Genomic DNA, 17820 nt, shown 5'->3' on the forward strand with positions numbered 1-17820 from the left:
GTAATGCCTCTACTCCCTGGGGGTTCTAGTCATTTATCTACATCTTGAAATGTTTCTTTCTTTAGCCTATAGTTAAATTTGTCTAAGGACAAAAAACAGCATAGGAATAGATAAACTAAATAATGGACATGCTGAACCCAAATTGTAAAGTGGTGTGTAATTGCAGGGATTGTTCAATGGAAACAAAATCAGAATCTGTGTTTATGTATTCAAACCCAATGCTATGCAAATGGATTCAAGCTGGGGGTCAAGCTGCAGCATTTTGAGCGTTTAGCCTATTATAATGATGGCACAGGGACGGATGTTGCGTCCACAACAGTGCACACTAATGGCTCAGAAGCCCCAAACATAAGCATGCGGTTATTTAACCCTTGATAGTATCAACTTTCCCCATCATCCTTCATTAATGCACCAGATATTAAGGTTCAAACTGATCACCTTTGTTAGAAAAGTGCAGAAAAAAACTGATTTATTAGACTTTTTTTTCACAGAGAGCAGCGACTGCAGCCTGGAGTCGCCCTATAGCCCCTCTGTGTGTGTGTGTGTGTGTGTGTGTGTGTGTGTGTGTGTGTGTGTGTGTGTGTGTGTGTGTGTGTGTGTGTGTGTGTGTGTGTGTGTGTGTGTGTGTGTGTGGGGGAGAGAAGGGGGAGCAGTCGCGAAGACACCACCCAGCTCTGTAGGGGAGGGGAGGCAGTGAGAGCGAGGGAAGGGAGGGTGAGGAGAGGAGGGGTGGGTGAGATGCTCGTTTCAGCACCGCGGACAGCTCCCAGCAGCAGCGGGTTGGTCCTCTCAGCTGCTCGGGAAAAGAGAAACATCTGAAATGAGATTTTTGTTTTTTGTTTTGTTTTTACACCTTGAAGAGAGAAAATAACACATGCGTTTGACTGAGTGGGTTTAGTTTGAGTGAGTCCAGCGTAGGCGACATATTTGGAGTGACAGGCTACAAAACCATTACAGGAGTCCCGAGGTTTGCGTGCGCAATCCCTGCGAAGTTTCTCGCCACTGAGAGGTGTCCTTCCTCCTTTCGCCGGTTTTAACAGCCGTGGAAATCTGCTGATGTTCGAGGAGAAGTTAAGGAGAAAACTAAAGTGACAACGCTGCATCACCAACCTTCATTTTGGACTATAACCTCATAGAAGTTGCAGGTCTTTCCCTCCTTCGTTCTCCTCAGGTCTGCTGCGTAATTCTCTGGTTTTACGCAGAGCGATTTTTATTTGTTGGATACCTCTAGACGCAAACAGGCGAGTAAATCAAGTTTCATATCACCAAGCTGTTGTGGGCTCTTTTCAGCCTCCACCAGCCCCACCATAATGATTTTCCCGACAGCCAGTGATGCAAGGCTTTGATGCGTCCGGATACGTTTCTCCTCTCTTGCAACACTGATTCTCTCAAGTCATCCATCCCTGTCTTTTTTTTTTACTCTGTAAACTCCATAGAGGGACGTTCAAGACTGCAGTTTTCCTCAAACATTGACGACTATCAAAACTGGTAGGTGATAATGCCTATGGATGGATGAAAAATTATTGCTCTCGGATTAAGTTGGAGGCCGTGTGTCCTCATTGTATAGCAGGAAAACCACGTAGAAACTTTTGACACAGATATTTGGTTTTATTTTTTGTGTCTGGTTTTAGGAAAGGGTGTAAAACCTGTTTGTAGCTGTTCATGACGGAAACGATGGCACTGAGTGGAAACTGTAGGACTAACCCTAAAGAGCAGGCGTCGGTTCAGAACAGTTTCCCAGATGTTGTTGAACTAAATGTTGGTGGACAGGTTTATTACACGCGCCACTCAACTTTGGTGAACAGCCCAAGCTCTTTACTCGGTAAGTTATTCTCCTCCAAAAAAGACGCCTCCAACGACTTGGCGAGGGACCCGAAAGGCCGGTATTTCATCGACAGAGACGGCTTTTTATTCAGATATGTATTGGACTACCTCCGGGACAAGCAGGTCGTCCTCCCGGATCACTTCCCCGAAAGAGGGAGGCTCAGGAAGGAGGCGGAATACTTTCAGCTGCCCGACTTAGTGAAGCTCCTGACCCCAGAGGAGTTTAAATCCAGCCCGGACGAGTACTTTCACAGCGACTATGAGGACGGCTCCCAGGGCAGCGACCACCGGCAGTGCCCGCCCCCCTCTTTGGTCCCCGCGGACCGGAAGAGCGGCTTTATCACGGTGGGGTACCGGGGCTCGTGCACCATGGCCCGAGAGAGTCAGAGCGACGCCAAGTTCAGGAGAGTACCTCGGATACTGATATGCGGGCGCGTGGCCCTCGCCAAAGAAGTTTTCGGGGAGACCCTGAACGAGAGTCGGGACCCGGACAGGACCCCGGATCGGTACACATCCCGGTTTTACCTCAAGTTCAAGCACCTGGAGAGGGCTTTTGACATGCTATCGGAGTGTCGTTTCCAAATGGTGGCCTGCAACTCGTCTGTCACGGCCTCGGCGGTCAACCAGCTCACGGAGGACAAAGTGTGGTCAAGCTACACAGAATACGTCTTTTACCGTAAGTTTCACATATACTTCTCCCCCTTTCTCTTTTTAAAGTTCAAGAAGAGAAACAAACCAACATACACACACTTTTAAAGCTGCAGTGACCACTAGGAGGCGCACTTGGTTTACACGTACTATGTGTGGTTGTTGGTGGGCTTTTTTCAAGCAAAGGTCACATCTTCTTTGAGTGATGTTGTACTGACTTTACAATTTTTACTGCAACCTGTTTCTATGACCTGCAGTAGGTCCTGACATTTCTTCAATGTTTCTTTATTTTACTTTGACAGAGTTAAAAAACAAACAGTGCTGTATGAGCAGTATGAAGCTGTGTTGCCCATGCCCCGTGGCCTGTCTATTCTTCCCTGAAATTAAATAACTCAACTTCTGAGATGCACTTTCACTGTACCAGCTGATTTGACCCTTGGACTCTGTGCTGTGTGAAGAATGGTGAGCAGGAGCCCTTTTTGTCTTTCTGAGTTGTGCCTTTTCCCAGTGGAACAAAAATAGTTAGAAATCCCTCTTGCCAAATGTGGCAAAACCCAGGGTGTTGTTTCCCTTCTTCCCTTCATTCCTCTTCAGCCCTCGCAAGAAATCCAAATCTGGCAGACAACTTCATGTTTTAATCTCCACACGTGTGTTGAGACCTCTTACACCATGTTGCAGCATTTGGTACACTCTTGCAGGCTAGTTTATATTTCACAAGATTGAACCTGATTTTAATAGATTCACTTCCATCTGGGCCACTGTGATCGTCAGAGCAATGATTTGTCAATGCTTGCCGTTATTCATCTTGGTGCAATTTTTATACTCCACCTCCCCTCCCCACTTACATCCATCCCCATCCTTTCAACTTCTTGCATTTGCTCCTGGCTTTCCCATCCCTTTCCTTCCTTCTCTCCATTTTTCTGCTCACTGGCTGGCAGGAGTCTTACAGGAGTGGTAATGAAGAAGGGATCATCACTGCTTTTACAGTAGCTTTTATGAGCCAACAAAATATTCCATATCCTCTGATGTGATGTATAATTTATCACAAGCTTCTACAATGTAGCTGCTATAAGGGTCGGGGTGTAAGTGTTGCTGTGAGTGTGCTTTAGTTCTCAGTACCCATATAAACCACTTGGATGCCACAAGATAAAGTGTCAGCTTGGACATTTTTTTAACTGCAGTAAAAGCTGCTGGAAAGCAAACAGACGAAGAAAAACATAAAATAAAACCCAAATCACATCTAAAATTGAACACAAAGGCAACACCCCAGGAAACTCATAATGACCTAGATGTGTTTTTTTTGCACTGTGAATTACAAAACACAGAAATCTTCTTGTACACTTGCAGGCCTCGGACTTTCCTCCTTTAAATATATCTCTACACCAGCATTAGCTGTGAATGCATTATTTTTGGCGGGAAGCACTCCATTCATCTCTTGAGTGCTTACAAATAGTAAAGAACCATTTTTGGACATATATATGGTTGCCATTGATACCAGTGAAAGCATTTTAATGTGGAAATCTGTTTGTGCACCTCAATGTTGAATGAAGTCTTGTTACATAAGCGAGATACAGAACGGTGGTGCAGAATGTGCTGACTGTTTCTGCGAATAAAACGGGAAAAGGCTGCCAACAGAAGTGAACTCAATGTGTCACAGGCAGCCATCATGATGTTCATGATAACAGAGATAAAAAGCCAGTTACAGAGATGAAAAGCTTTGTATGCATGGTGGGTTTGAAAATGTGGGTTATTTGCAATTTTAAGGATGACACCCCCCCAGAAAGTAATGCAAAACTGTGTGAGATAATGGATGACTTACAGGTGATACTGTACAGACATCCCCATGAGAAACAATGCACACTTTACCTTAAAACGCCAAACATAATGTGGTTAATAAAATAGAATCACATAGAATAGAATAGAATAGAATAGAATATAGTTAATAAAATCAATCCCAGAAAGGAAATTCAGAGTCACAGCAGCAATACGAAAAAGTATAAAGTGCAAAAATTCTCCAACCAGCCACGGCCACCACCACAGGGTCCAGGACTGAGCTGGCCTTCTACACTAGTTTGTTCAGTCTCGTGCTCCTGTATCCTGTCAGCTCACAGCAGGTGAAATCTGTCACTTGTTCTGTCAGGTGTTAGCTCAGTTAGCCATGTCTGTAAATACTCTGCAGTTATTCCCTCGGATTCTGGGTTAGTAATGCTAGCAAGTCTATCTTGTTGGAGACGGATCTTACATTCCCCATAAGCATGAACTTGAGGATTGTTTCTTCTTACCTCGCACTGCAGTAGCAGCACGTCACTCTTGCCTCCTTTTTCTCAGCCTGCAGGGAACATTGCACCTAGCACAAGTTAGTATTGACATGCTGCGGCTGCTAACAGCTGGTCTTGTGTGTAAACAATGCAACCATAGTTACCAGGGGGTACACCGATCACCATTATCTGACCGATAACCTATCACAGATAGCAAAAAGCCTGACCTGCCAATACCGATTTGGGCCGATACCCGTTTTTAATTTTTATCCTTTATAACTGACAGCATATACCTTCAATGTTCCAACCTTTTTTTATTGAAAATCATTGATCAATACCTGTAAAACAATAAAATCTTTGTGTTTTAACTCAAACAACCAATAAAGTGTCCTGAGTTTTAGGTCTCAGAGCAAAAAGTAACAAAGGCTGGCTGTCAGACCTTCCAGGAGGTATATAAGATAAGTTTCATATGTAGGAAAGGCCAATCCGATCCCCTGATCACTGATCACCGATCCCCCAAAACTAAGGAAATCGGCAGATCAATCGATGCATGCCTAATAGTTACACATAAGATCTTCAGACACACATAGGAACAAAAATTAAAAACACCACAAAAAAGTGTAGAGAAACACAATTGAGAGCTGGTGTAAGAAGAAGCAAGCTAAATTTGTTATTGATTGCACAATGGTCAAGTGATGTGATCGTAATCACTGTTTTGCTCACTTGCCTGAGTGACTGTCGCCTAATGCCTTCAGGCATGTGCTTACCCTAACTTCTTGTCGAAGTTTTGCATGAGAATTGTTAGGAAAAAGTGAGGTCAAGTCCGGGGGAAAATTTCTTGCAGTTTGCATTTACACATACAGCTTAACCCAACACTTTGGGAAGTTTAAAGTTGTTGGGTTTATGCATGGCTACAAATACAGTGTCTGTTAAAGTTTTCAGCAGCCATGTTAGATAAAAAGTCACAGTAATAAGTGCCTTAAAAAGGTGATTAGAAGTCAAACATTGTTGCTGTTGTTTGAATAATTTGTCACAAGAAAAAAAAAGAAGAAGTTATTTCTAGAGAAAGGAGCTCTAACTAATTCTGTTTGCATCTGGTTCTGTCTCCTAGTTTTAGTGCCCTGTACCCCAAATGTTTGGCAAGCACATACAGCTTTGGCCTAACATGGAACATCTTTAAAAGACTGGTTTCTCAATATGACTCAAAGATGGCTCGCATTGTACTTAAAAACAGCAGAGTACAGTCTATAAAATGCCAACACACCTAAAATAACTTGTTTCCAGATCTCCTTGTCATGGCTGGGATGGAGGCCAGGGCTGCTGGTTAGACACCACTGAGCTGTGCATTCAGCCGCACCTTAGGGAAAACCAATGTCAGCACAATAAATCACATAAGTCTAAAGATGCCATAGTTGCAGTGCTAACAGGGGTAAAAAAAAAAAAAAAACAACAACTCGTGAGCTGGGATGGATCCAGGCTAAATGAGCTCTGCATTAATGCCCTGCGTGAAGCTGCATCATGGCTCTTGGCTCTCATAACCCCAGAAGTATTGCTAACAAGCCAAATCAAGTGGCATTGGGGGCTGGTGACACACGAGCAACAGTAACACAAACACACACCTTGCTTATGCAATAACTGGCAGTGTGTGTCCGTGGGTTGCCTCCGCAGGCCTCTGCTTGCTAACAGACAAACAACAACTGCTTCCAGGCTTTGTTGACGAATGTTCAGCTTGTTAGAGGGCGCATACTCAAAGGCAAGGGCACAAATCCTGGCAGATATGTTCGAGTTATATCTTGACCCACAAAGGCCTACGTGCAGCCCTGCTAACATGAAGAGTGTGTGTACTCAAATGCAGGTAAGCAGGCGTAATCACAGAGGGAGGAAAGTATGCAAACACACATGGTCGAGCAGAGTGTGTTAAACTCTGTTGTTGCCAAGAGGAGTTGATGCAGTTGTCGAGAGCCTGTTGTTTATCTCTGTCATATTTTTGGCACCCTCATCTTTCCCCCATCCACCTTCTCTCTTGCCTTCTTTGTTTTTTCCCTTTCTGTTCTTCTTTCATGTCTTCTCATTTTGTTGGAGTCAATCACACCCAGCTTTTCTCTCATCTGTGTTCCCGCCTTCCATCTTTCTAGCTTCATTTTGCACCGGCGCCACAGGGGCAAGGAGCAGCGCCGCAGCACCAGTTGCCTTTTTATGCCTCATTGCACCGTCACGCCTCCTGTCTCAATTCTTATTCATATCTCAGTCTCTGCCTGTCGTTCTCCATGATTGTTTATTTACCTTCATTTACAACTATCTTACTCTACATTTGAGGCATTTTGTCTTCCTTTTTGTGTTTAATCCCCCTCCTTTTAATGCATATTCCAGTGAGCATGGCTTTCTTACTTCCTATAAGTTTGTAAAAAAGCCCTGATGCACTTTTAGTATGTGACTGTTGATACTGTAAAAGAATGCCTTTAGACAGTCTTATGCCGAGGTCTCTGCCTTCTCCAGCTTGGCAAAGCTGCTGTGCAAAGAGAGAGGTCCACAAAGAAACATCTGTCCCTCAAATTTTAAGCTCACTGAACGTCTTAAAGATGAAATGGAACATGAGCTTCCAGCCAGGACTAACCCCAATATGAGTGGCTGACCTTGGTGATGAGAGTGTCCCTGAATGTGAGCAAATCCTGCATAAACCCACATTTTGTGGAAAGCCTCTTTTAGGACTCAAGGACTTTTTGGCATCTTATTATTGTCCATATCAGTTGTCTCTAATTTCATTTCAAACGGACAATCCTCTTTTTTTTTAACCTTAGAATTGCATTTCTGCTGTTTTGCAGTTAATGTGGTTTTGTTGGCTTTGCCAAACTGTGACCTCCAGTGCAGCTACTTGTCGTGTGTAAAGCTGGTGGGATGAGAGTCAGCACATCTAAATCAGGGGTCATGGTTCCCTGCTGAAAAAAGTGGATTGCATTTTCTAGTCGGGGATTGAATTCCTGACTCAAGTAAAAGACCCTAAGCACCTGTGGTCTCATTCACATGTGTTGTAAAAATGGACTGTGGGATCCATCAGGAGATTGGTGTGGAGTCAGCAGGAGTGCAGCCATTCTAATGGACAAAGCTAAACTTTCAATTACCCTCTCAGTTTTATTTGTTACCCACTACCATGACCATGAACTTAGGGTAGGGACCAAAAGAAGGAGATCATCACGACAGACCAAGATGCTCTCTGGATGTGTTGCTTTGGGGGATTTCATTGACTGTCCCTCTGGGAGGAGACTCCTGGGTAGACCCAGAACATGCTGAAGAGATTATACAACTCATGTAACAGGGGAACGCCTCAGGTACCCCCAGAGGATCTGGAAAACAGAGGGACATCTGGACTTGCCTGCTGCTTGACATCATTAATGGCCTAAATAACTAAAACATAATGGATAAAATATGCATCCATGCATTTAGATCTATGGTGAGATGTCGAAAGAAGTGCATGGTTTATTGACCCACATACATTTAAACAGGGTATTTTTTTTTCATATGTTTGACACATTTTATACCCCGACCTTGCGTCATCCTTACTGGAAGCATAATAAGTTTAGCTGAAAAAATGGCCATCTTAACATGCTGTAAGTAAGGATTCAATTGGGGATTGTGGGTTGTCTCAAGTTACTCACCTCCGCCAAGGAGGTTATGTTTTTGGGAGAGTCTGTCTGTCTGTCTGTCTGTCTTTCTGTTTGTCTGTGGACAACATAACTCAAAAACTAATGAACAGATCTTGATGAAATTTACAGGAAATGTTAAATATGTGTATATAACTCCATGATGAATGGTCTGATTGCTTTGCAAAAGAATACAAGACAAGCTCACAACAATTTCTGACAGATGTAAAAGCAGGATCCAGATTCTGGCAATATTATGGATACTAAGATCAGGAATATGAAATATGTACTGGGTCATCATAATTTTCAACACTGTCAGGTAACAAATTATCATACAAACCTGCAACTAACACCAAATTGTAGCAGAAAGTCTGCTGAAAGGGAGTGTAACATTAAAGTAGGACTTAAGTGTTGCGTGACAATCACAATATGCTTGGTGGAAGTCTGCACTCTCTGAGTGCTTTTCTAGTTTTAGGTACATTTACTTCATTTGCCAACACCACAGATTGCTGCAGGAATCTTTTGCTGTTCATGTGAAATGAGCAGACTCATCTTTGGAATTTCAAGCTATTCTGAGGAACAAATACTTTTACCTGGGATGTTTCAAAGCAACTGATCACCTAGTGCTTGAAACAGAAAATGAAACTCTACTAACTGTCCAGGCAAGAAAAAGAAACCACGAAGATAGCCAAACTCAGCACATCATCCAGCACAACACACAACAAAGTCACAGAGCCCTTAGTCCTCCATGCAGGTTAATGTTTTGATGCCTTTGTTGGTTAAGCAGTGATGAAGTTGAGTAGTTATAAGCAAGTTTAACCAAACACCTTATATATAAACCTTAATCTCAAAATTTTAGGTAAAAAAATTGTCAGATTGTGCTGCACTACAGGATGCCATCCATCATCTGTGCTTGTTTATATCAGCGGATGATAATATTATGGCAGAAACGGCCTTGGCGAGTTGCTGCATTACATTTTGGCTACAGCATATGACTGGCATTGCAGGCTATATCAAATATCAAACTATTTCTAACCCTTTAACCAAAAAGTAATTCTGGAGCCAACCTGCTGGAGTGTTTATGATTAATTGTGGGTACACCCCTAGCCTGAACGCATGGGGCAAAAGAACATTTTCTTTCCATCTCCAATTTGATTGACACAGCTTGTCATTCTCCAATCACATCCTTCATGTTTTTCTTGCCAGAAACCTGCATCTATTTTTCATCTTCTTTTTTTTATTTTTTGGTCATTAAAATTCTATAAGGACTCTCAAATCCCAGAAGGCATTAGTATTTAACAGTTTAATGTTGACTGGATTGACTGATCATTAATCATCTCTTTGTTGACAGATGACTCTTTGATATTCACTGCAGGGCCTGACAGAGCGTAGAACAGTACCATCCTACAACACAACATCCTCCGCATGGCAAAAAGGACACGTTTCTGAAGTCTTTTGAGAGGTTGTGAAATTCCTGTGTTTTTGCTCAGGATGCATCTCCTCAGGCTCTTGTTTCAACCTCAGCTGAACATGCTGGAGTGAAGTGTGTGTCATCACAAACAGCCATTTTCATAAGACCATGTGTGCAAGTATGTGACACACTGTGCCATTTGCTTGTTACACACAGATGAGCAAGTCCTTTTGTAGCAAATGTGTTCTGGCAGGTGGCAAAAAAAGGTTACGATGATGGTTATGGTGTGTGTTTGTGTGTTAATGTGTGACCCATGTTGCACTTCTGGAGGCCATTGCACACCCGTTGAGCCGCAAGCTCAACACACCTGCACTCCACCAACCCCTCATACACATCCATACTCCCACTTGCAGAATGACACAAATCCACAATATGGGACAACATCACGCTCATCCTGTTAGCTTCTCCCAGCCCAATCTGTGACAGCATTAACCACGGCAGTCCCATGCTGCAGGCCTGTAGGAAGTGATTAGGCAAAGAGCAGACAGGCCATGACAGCTCTGAGGAGGGTCCTGATGGGGACAGCTGCTACCCTGGCCTCAGCTCCACAGGGGAGTCCACAGCCACACACCTCAACTGTGCATTTTTCAGACCAAGACAAAAACAAAGGAGAAAGGGAGCAAGCAGAGAAAATCGTGTGATTCATGAAAGTGAAAAATACTGCTACAAAATGCTTCTCACTATGACTGCTGGTGAAGCAAATAATTCAACTGCCTCTACAACCATTTCTCTAACTGGGACGCTGTGATGACTGCTGTCATGGGGGACTGATGTATCAGCTGAACATACCTTTGTATCAGACAGTGTTTGCTCATACATTGGCCCAGCAAATAATGTCCATTGCATAGATAGCTGGTGTTGATGTGTAACTTGTTACACCTTATCTCTATGGCATCAGTTTAATGGTGGCAAGCTGGTCAATAAACTGCGGTCATTTCATCAGACACAGGTAGTATTAGTTGTGATTTTTTAGATATTTGAACAATAAGCTTTAGATCGTCGTGTAATGCTACTTTTTTACAAGCATTGTGCGCATCCTTATCACCAGCTGTGTTAATGGTGTATCAAGTGATCATTTTAAGTAGGGATGCAGGATATGTAGGTATCAATATTGGTATTGGCCAATGTTGGTCATTTTTTTTTTATCATACTGGCATCGGCTGATGTGTAAAAGTGGGCCCATATTTCCTCATTAGCTGCTGGCCATTTTCAGAGCACTTTGAACGAACCTTCAGAATAGATTTTTTTTTCCATAACTATGTTAACAACAAAAATTTCCTTGGGAGAGTGTACTCGCATCTTTTATGTCTGTTTCTGTTTTTGATCAAAATAACAGACTTTTTTGGATCCTGTTCATCTCAGACGCTCCATCCTTTGATCCTCTCCATGGTCATCTTTTCTCACGATCGCACTGCTCTTTCTCTCTGAACTACCTCGACAATTCATCTCAGATTGTTTTTTTTTTAATACTAATATTGACATTGGTAAATATCGGTTATCGGCCATAACAGTCAACATTTTCATATCGGTGCATCCCTAACTTTTAGTGCTTTAAAAAAAATATATTAAGAAGAAGAAAATAAAGATGATGTGCTGAAATGGTCAAAAGATCAGACATTACAGAAATGAGACACTGCAGAAGGCGGGGCAGGACATGCCACTCACAAAATCAACAAACACTAACATAAAGCATATTTAACATATAAAATAATATCTTAATGCTAATAACTAAAAGATGACTATATTTTAGTTGCAGCTTCTCCCTCTGAAGTTACAGGGTCGTCCTGCAGGAGAAAGTGATCACTAACCATCTTTTTGTTTATTCCATTGTTTGAAATAAACTTATGGTCAAAAAATATTAAGACATCACTACAAGAGAAAATGCAGTTAATGTGGTTTGTGTATAAAGAATGAGAACGATAAAATCATTTTAAGTTTCTGACTTTTATGATTCCAACTGTATTTATAAGAAAATCACTTAATCTGCAAATATTGTACCTACAAATATGAGCTCTGTTGCTTGTGTTGTGCCTTTCATGACGGGCTGCTACAGTTTGATAAAGCCAACTTGAGCCTTCTTTTTTACCCTGAAAGAATAAGAGATGCAGCCTTTGTACAAGCAGTAGGCGAGGAAAAAGACTTTTTGACTGAGTCAAAAATTCAGAGCGTTGTAAAAGAATGACAACAGACATGAACCTTACTTGTCCTTAAACAGACAAAAAAACGACCTCATACTTGAAATATTCTTCAGTGTATGTGAAGGGAATTGTACAAAAGCAACAACAGAGAGTGTGAAGGAGAAGAGCAAAACCAAACATGATCCGTGGATAACAGCTATGGAAGAATTGAATGATCCAAACTCAGAATGTACCTCAAAGTAAACAGAAAATGAACTCAATTTTCACGTTTGAAATAGGGGTGACTCACCTTTTCAAGAGCGAAGAAAACAAGTGGCAGTACAAGTTAAAGCAAGTGAATTAGAGACTTTCGAGTAAATAAATAGAAAGCAAACCTACCCTGAAACAACACATCAATTTGCTGGTGTTTGATTGATTTTGTCTAAGAGCTCATGTGGGGAAGTGCAAGTAGGAGTGTGTGGTAATAAGATGAGGGCAGTGGAGAAAAATAATGGATTAAGGGCAAGTGGGTCATATGGAGGGAAGATAGACTTTCTTGTTTGTCTAGCCTCCCCTTGACCTTCTCCCCTGGAAGCTTAGTGTAACCATGTAGCATAGATTCCCATAATCCCCTGCCTCTGGAGGTTGTGGTGAACAACAGAGCTGTGGGTGAAAGATGGAGAGAGAAAGAGAGAAGAGAATGCACACCCAAGTGACAACGAGTTCCCCGGAAGCCCTCCACAGTCCCCCACTCTTCTTGCCATCTATCAGCCCATTTTCTCCTCCTCTGTGACTCTTGACACTCTATTCTCTCAGCGGTGGGACGCACAGTTGATATAATGCTGATGTTCTTCCCCTGTTGTGTTAGAGTAAGTGCTCTGTGGTGCGACGAGGTGTGTAGCACTGCCATAATGACAAGAAACTGCAGCTGGAGAGACTCTTCACTCGCTCAACCCACCGGCTGGCTGCTGCAATGCATCATTGCTTTAATAGCTCCCGCTATGTGCCAGTCCAGATTGGCTGGAAACACAATGCAAAGGAGACGCAGAATTCCCATTGCACCAGTAATTGCATCGCCTTATCATACCAACGGCTGTTTCCACTGTGGGAGTGCAAGTCACAGTGCAGATTAATGGCTGCTGCCATTTGGTTAAGTTTGTGGAACAGATCATCTCATGAAAAGCTCCAACATCATCTTCTACAAGATATTCAGGAGAGAGAATTTACACAATCTTACTCCTGATTTTGGTTCTTAAGTGATGGATGCTATTTGAAAAATAGAATAGAATAGAAAATACTTGATTTATCTCCGAGGGGAAATTCAGGAGGAGTCACAGCAGCAATCAAGAAAGCGCAAAATGGTCCGTAACAAGATAGATGTAGACAGCTTGTCTATCATTCTCCAGTCAGCCAGCCTCCACCTCCACAGGGTCCAGGACTGAGCTTCAGCAGTCTGTTCAGTCTCTGTCTTCTGTATCCTGTCCGCTCACATCAGGTGAAGTTCCTCCAATGTGGTGTTGGTGTCCAGTGTTAGCCCCGTTCGCCGTGTCTGTGAAGAGCATGATGCTACTCTGCCTTCTGGTATTCCCTCTGTTGCTGGGTTAGCATGGCTAGCTCATCCATCTTATTGTAGATAGATCTTACGTTCCCAATAACGATGGATGGAAGGACAGGTTGATGTCGTCACTTCTTAGCTCACATCTGAGAACCAGCAAATCATTCTCACCTCCATCTCTTCACCTTGTGGGAAAACATCAGGCCTTGCACCAGTTAGCATTGACATGCTACAGGCTGCTAACAGCTGATTTCAATTGTAAAAAAATGTATCCATGGTTACATGTAGGATCTCCAGACAAACACAGGAGCAAAAATAGTGAAAATATCACTGATGACAAAACCAGTTTGGTATCCATGGCTGATAAATGACCCATACAATGTTGATGATGATCCACTCCAAATGCAAAAATGGCGAAAAAGAGATGAAAAAATTACAAGAAATGGACAAAGAAGAGAGAGGTGCTGTAAGAGGCAGCCAGGCGGTGCCTAGAATGAGTAACAAATTCACAGTATTAAAAGTATTCTGTCCCATGTCTTTCCCTGATCACTTTTTTTTTTATCTCAATGTGAAACATCTGTAAGTTAAGGAAGGATCTACAATACAGTCAATGAGAACTTAAATAAAAACTCACTTTGATGGAAAGTCCATCTACATTTTGTTAAACCAGAATGTTCTGAAGATGGCCTAAAGGTACATTTTGGTTGCCTGTTGAAGATAATGAACTCAAGATACTAGGTGATATATATTAATATTTTACCAAGGAAGGGGAAAAACAATTCAGCAAAAAGGAACAGGAGCAATTAGAAAACTTTTATCAAGCCTCTGTTTGAAGCACCTAAGTTATGGCTACTGTCTCTTGAAGACAAACCCCCTCCCTTTTGATTGGCCACCCCCCTGAAGGCCTGTCAGGAGCAGAGCTATGGGCAGACCTAGGTGTTTGCCATGTACCAGTTAGGAGATCCTTATGCCATGACATAATCATTCCAGCAAGTCTTGTGAAGATCTGGTTCTACTTTTAGAACTGACTGTTTCGAGCAGTTTACAGATTTGAGGATTTCAGTGATAGATGAATAGGTGGCTGTTTGAAAAATGTGCCCACATTTTGTGCCGACATCAAGCATTGTTACTTTTCATCCATGTTTAAAAAATGGGAAAGGCGAAATGCGTCTTCTTTAAACAATTCTGCAATTTTTTCTACACAAAAATCAGGCTTTTCTGTCTGCAAATAGGACATTTTTGGTTAGCTATTGTTGTGATCATGATCTGGAAACTCGTCTACAAGTCTGTGCATTTGATTTACCTGTTCTGACTTGTCTCCTGACAGCAGAGACAAACAAATCAATGTCGATGGGCCATCAAAGGCATAAATCCAACACTTGCATGGGAGTTGAATGTCTTTGTTGGTCCTTTGGGCATGTCTTGACTTCACTGTTCTCTGTGTCTTTTGTCTTGTTCTCTCCTCAGCTAACTCAGCTCCTCATTTACCCCAGTCTGCCACTTCATTCATCTTCTTCAGTGTGGAGAGACAGTGTGACTGATGAAATAGTCGGTCAGTATTCAGACTATTAGTGCTTAAACTCCATGATGAAACTTCTTAGTTTGATGGAGTTTCTGATCATTGCTTATTCCTCTGAGCCTCATTAGAAACTCACAACGTCAGTCACACAGCAGTGGTCCGCAGCTTGATGAAGCATATGGTCATATTGCAGTAATTTCAGTCCGCATAGTTTTATAGCTTCCTGGGGCACAGTGTCAGAGGCATTTCATTTGGAAGTGGCAATGAAGTCTTTATGTCCATTAAGAAAGCTACAGGCACTTATGTGGCAACTTCAGAGGAAATTAACCCCAGAGGAAATTACTGAAACTACAAAGGGTAACTGGTGACATAAGCCTTATGAGTCTTGATGTTTCATAAAAATAAGTTATATCATGGCTCTATTCTCTCATTTGACATTAAAAAGAGGGGGCAGCTACTTTCACATGTGTTCGTTTTCCGTGTTTGGAATACAATCATTGCTTTGACCACACTTTAGCACTGCTTGTTTTATTTATATTATATGATCTAATCACGTGCAAGGAATTCGAGTCATTACTCACAATTAGGGCTGTGACTGACTCTGGGATAATTTTCCTTTCTGCAAGAAATGGAAGAATCTGTAGAGAATACTGCAACACATGTACAGGACATACCACAAGGGTCATCGAAAACATCAAGAACTGACATTCTGTCAAATCTGTCGTAACAATCTTTGACCTGAGATGAGCTTGATGGACATCAGATGTGTGTTTCTAAAGCATTGGAGTAAGACTAGAGGGTACTGTGTTCCCTGTATTCAAATGGTTAAGCAGTCTTTAGTGTGGTATCAGACAGAACCTGAGGTAATGCCACTGCAGAGGATTATTTCAAACCCCAACGCTGTGCTTCATTAGTAATCCCTCAGTGTCATTTCAGAATGCTCAAATGCTTGCTCGAGCATACTGTCATTTCATTTCATTCTTAAGTGGCTGTGAAGCTCAGTGTCCATTCAAACAATCACTTACAGTGTGTGAAAAAGAATGCAAAGCAGGCACACATATAAAAGCTAAGTTATACCCACAGCTAACCTCTAAAACATCACCTAAAGTAGAATGAATACAGGGGAGAGGACCATTAGCTTTAAAAAAAATCAACATCTATAAATGTGTCTGTAATATCTGTCTCTTAGCTCACTTCAACACATTAGCTGGGAATAACAGAGTAAAGGATAACTCTGGCAACCAATTTCTACCTTAATGGGTGAGATGAATTTTGATTCCTCTTCGGTACTCAGCAAAGCAATACGCACCAAGCAAACAAAATGTTAGGAACCCCATTAGTACTGAGCTCAAACCTTGGCTCAAGATTTCTTCTTTTATCTGTTTCCTTTGCTTTCATCTGTAGCTCCCCTTAAGACTGAAGGGGATTTAGTCTGCAAATACCTGTATATCAGAGTGAGATCAGAGTTCTCACCTGAAACCATGGGATCAGCCTTTGACATTGCAGAGATAGTGCATACACTATTATACCTGGACTCTTGGCTGTTTGTTGTGGGTACAGCTGACAAAGAGCAAAACGGAGGAGTTGACAACCAAGCTTCGATTTTAAGACTTCACCTCTGCTCTAGCGCTGCATCCTCAGTCGGCTGTTGGAGTCTGGAGGTAGTGCTTAAAACAGAATGATCAAAACTGATGCAACAGTTTAAGCGTATTGCATGTGTTGGACTTGCTTTTCTAAATAAGGTGCTACATTTCAGTTACATAACAAGCTAAGGTAAGTTAGGCTGGTAGTGGATAATGAAGCTGTGAGTCCCAAGCCTAAGAAAGAGAGAAAAAAAACAGGCATAAAGGTCTTAAAAGCTTGTATTTATCAACTACTTACCTAGGTCTCTACTTAGGTCTCTTTCAAATTATTACCTGCGCTCTTTAGGCCCCATAAAGATTTCCTCAAAGAACATGTTGAAGTTACATACCCTGTGCACTCTTTGGAGCCGTTAAGCCCCTTGACAAGAACAGGGGTGACACAACCTGCGTTCAAATAGCCATGGTTTTCAGGACAACTTGGGGAGGGAAGAAAAGATGTTAAGTAAAGCAAAAACTGGTGGATAACAAGTCAAGTCACCCATACCCTGATGATGCTAAACTCTTAATTTAAAACTAATTAGTCTTAAGAAATGTCATGCTTGTGGAGTACAGTCTGAGAAATTATGTTTTTAGACCCTAATCATGTCTTGTACCAGGCACAAATTCATTTTTGCCATAAACTTTGTTCTTTTTTGAGTGGGTGTCTGTAAGTTGTCATCAGTGCTCCTATAGCCAGTCTCAAGTGGACACTTCAGGATTTGCAGGTTGTATCACTTCTGCATCACCTTCATTTCTCAAGACCAGGGGTCGCCACTTGGGACCATGCTGGTGATGGCTCTTTTAAAACAGGATTTCTCACTCATCAGGTCATGACTATACATTCAAAGCCCAACCTGTAGGGTGCTGGTTTGATTAAAAAGACTCCTTAAGCCAATTCTGTTAAGTCTAAACACAAGTCTAAACTCTGTGGACAATCTCAGGAAGGCTGTTTTAACCTTTTTCCTTTGAGTCCTGGCCCCCCCAAGAAGAGACAGCATCCGTTTACTGTTGCAACATATAATTATTATTAAACAGTTGGTTAATTGATTTCTGCAAGATGAGAGTTTCCTGAGTTTCCTAAATAAAGGGACCACAGCTGTCATTACTCAGGGCTCAACAAAAGCGAGTTACACTGTAAAGTGACAACCAAGAAATAAGGTGTCAGAAC

General features: G+C 42.0%; 1 protein-coding gene across 1 annotated transcript in view; it reads left to right on the forward strand.

The window, feature by feature from the left end:
* Positions 1-764: 764 nt before the first annotated feature.
* kctd16b (potassium channel tetramerization domain containing 16b) overlaps positions 765-17820 on the forward strand; it is a 95377-nt gene continuing 78321 nt past the window's right edge. The window contains exon 1 of the mRNA XM_074672082.1: positions 765-2500. Within this exon, the coding sequence (XP_074528183.1) occupies positions 1663-2500 (838 nt within the window). The 5' untranslated portion in view covers positions 765-1662. The remainder of the gene's footprint in view (positions 2501-17820) is intronic.

Source organism: Halichoeres trimaculatus, unplaced genomic scaffold, assembly GCF_033239565.1.
Source record: "Halichoeres trimaculatus isolate MK-OKI-2021-1 unplaced genomic scaffold, fHalTri1.1 fHalTri1_scaffold_6, whole genome shotgun sequence".
Classification (NCBI taxonomy): Eukaryota; Metazoa; Chordata; class Actinopteri; order Labriformes; family Labridae; genus Halichoeres; species Halichoeres trimaculatus.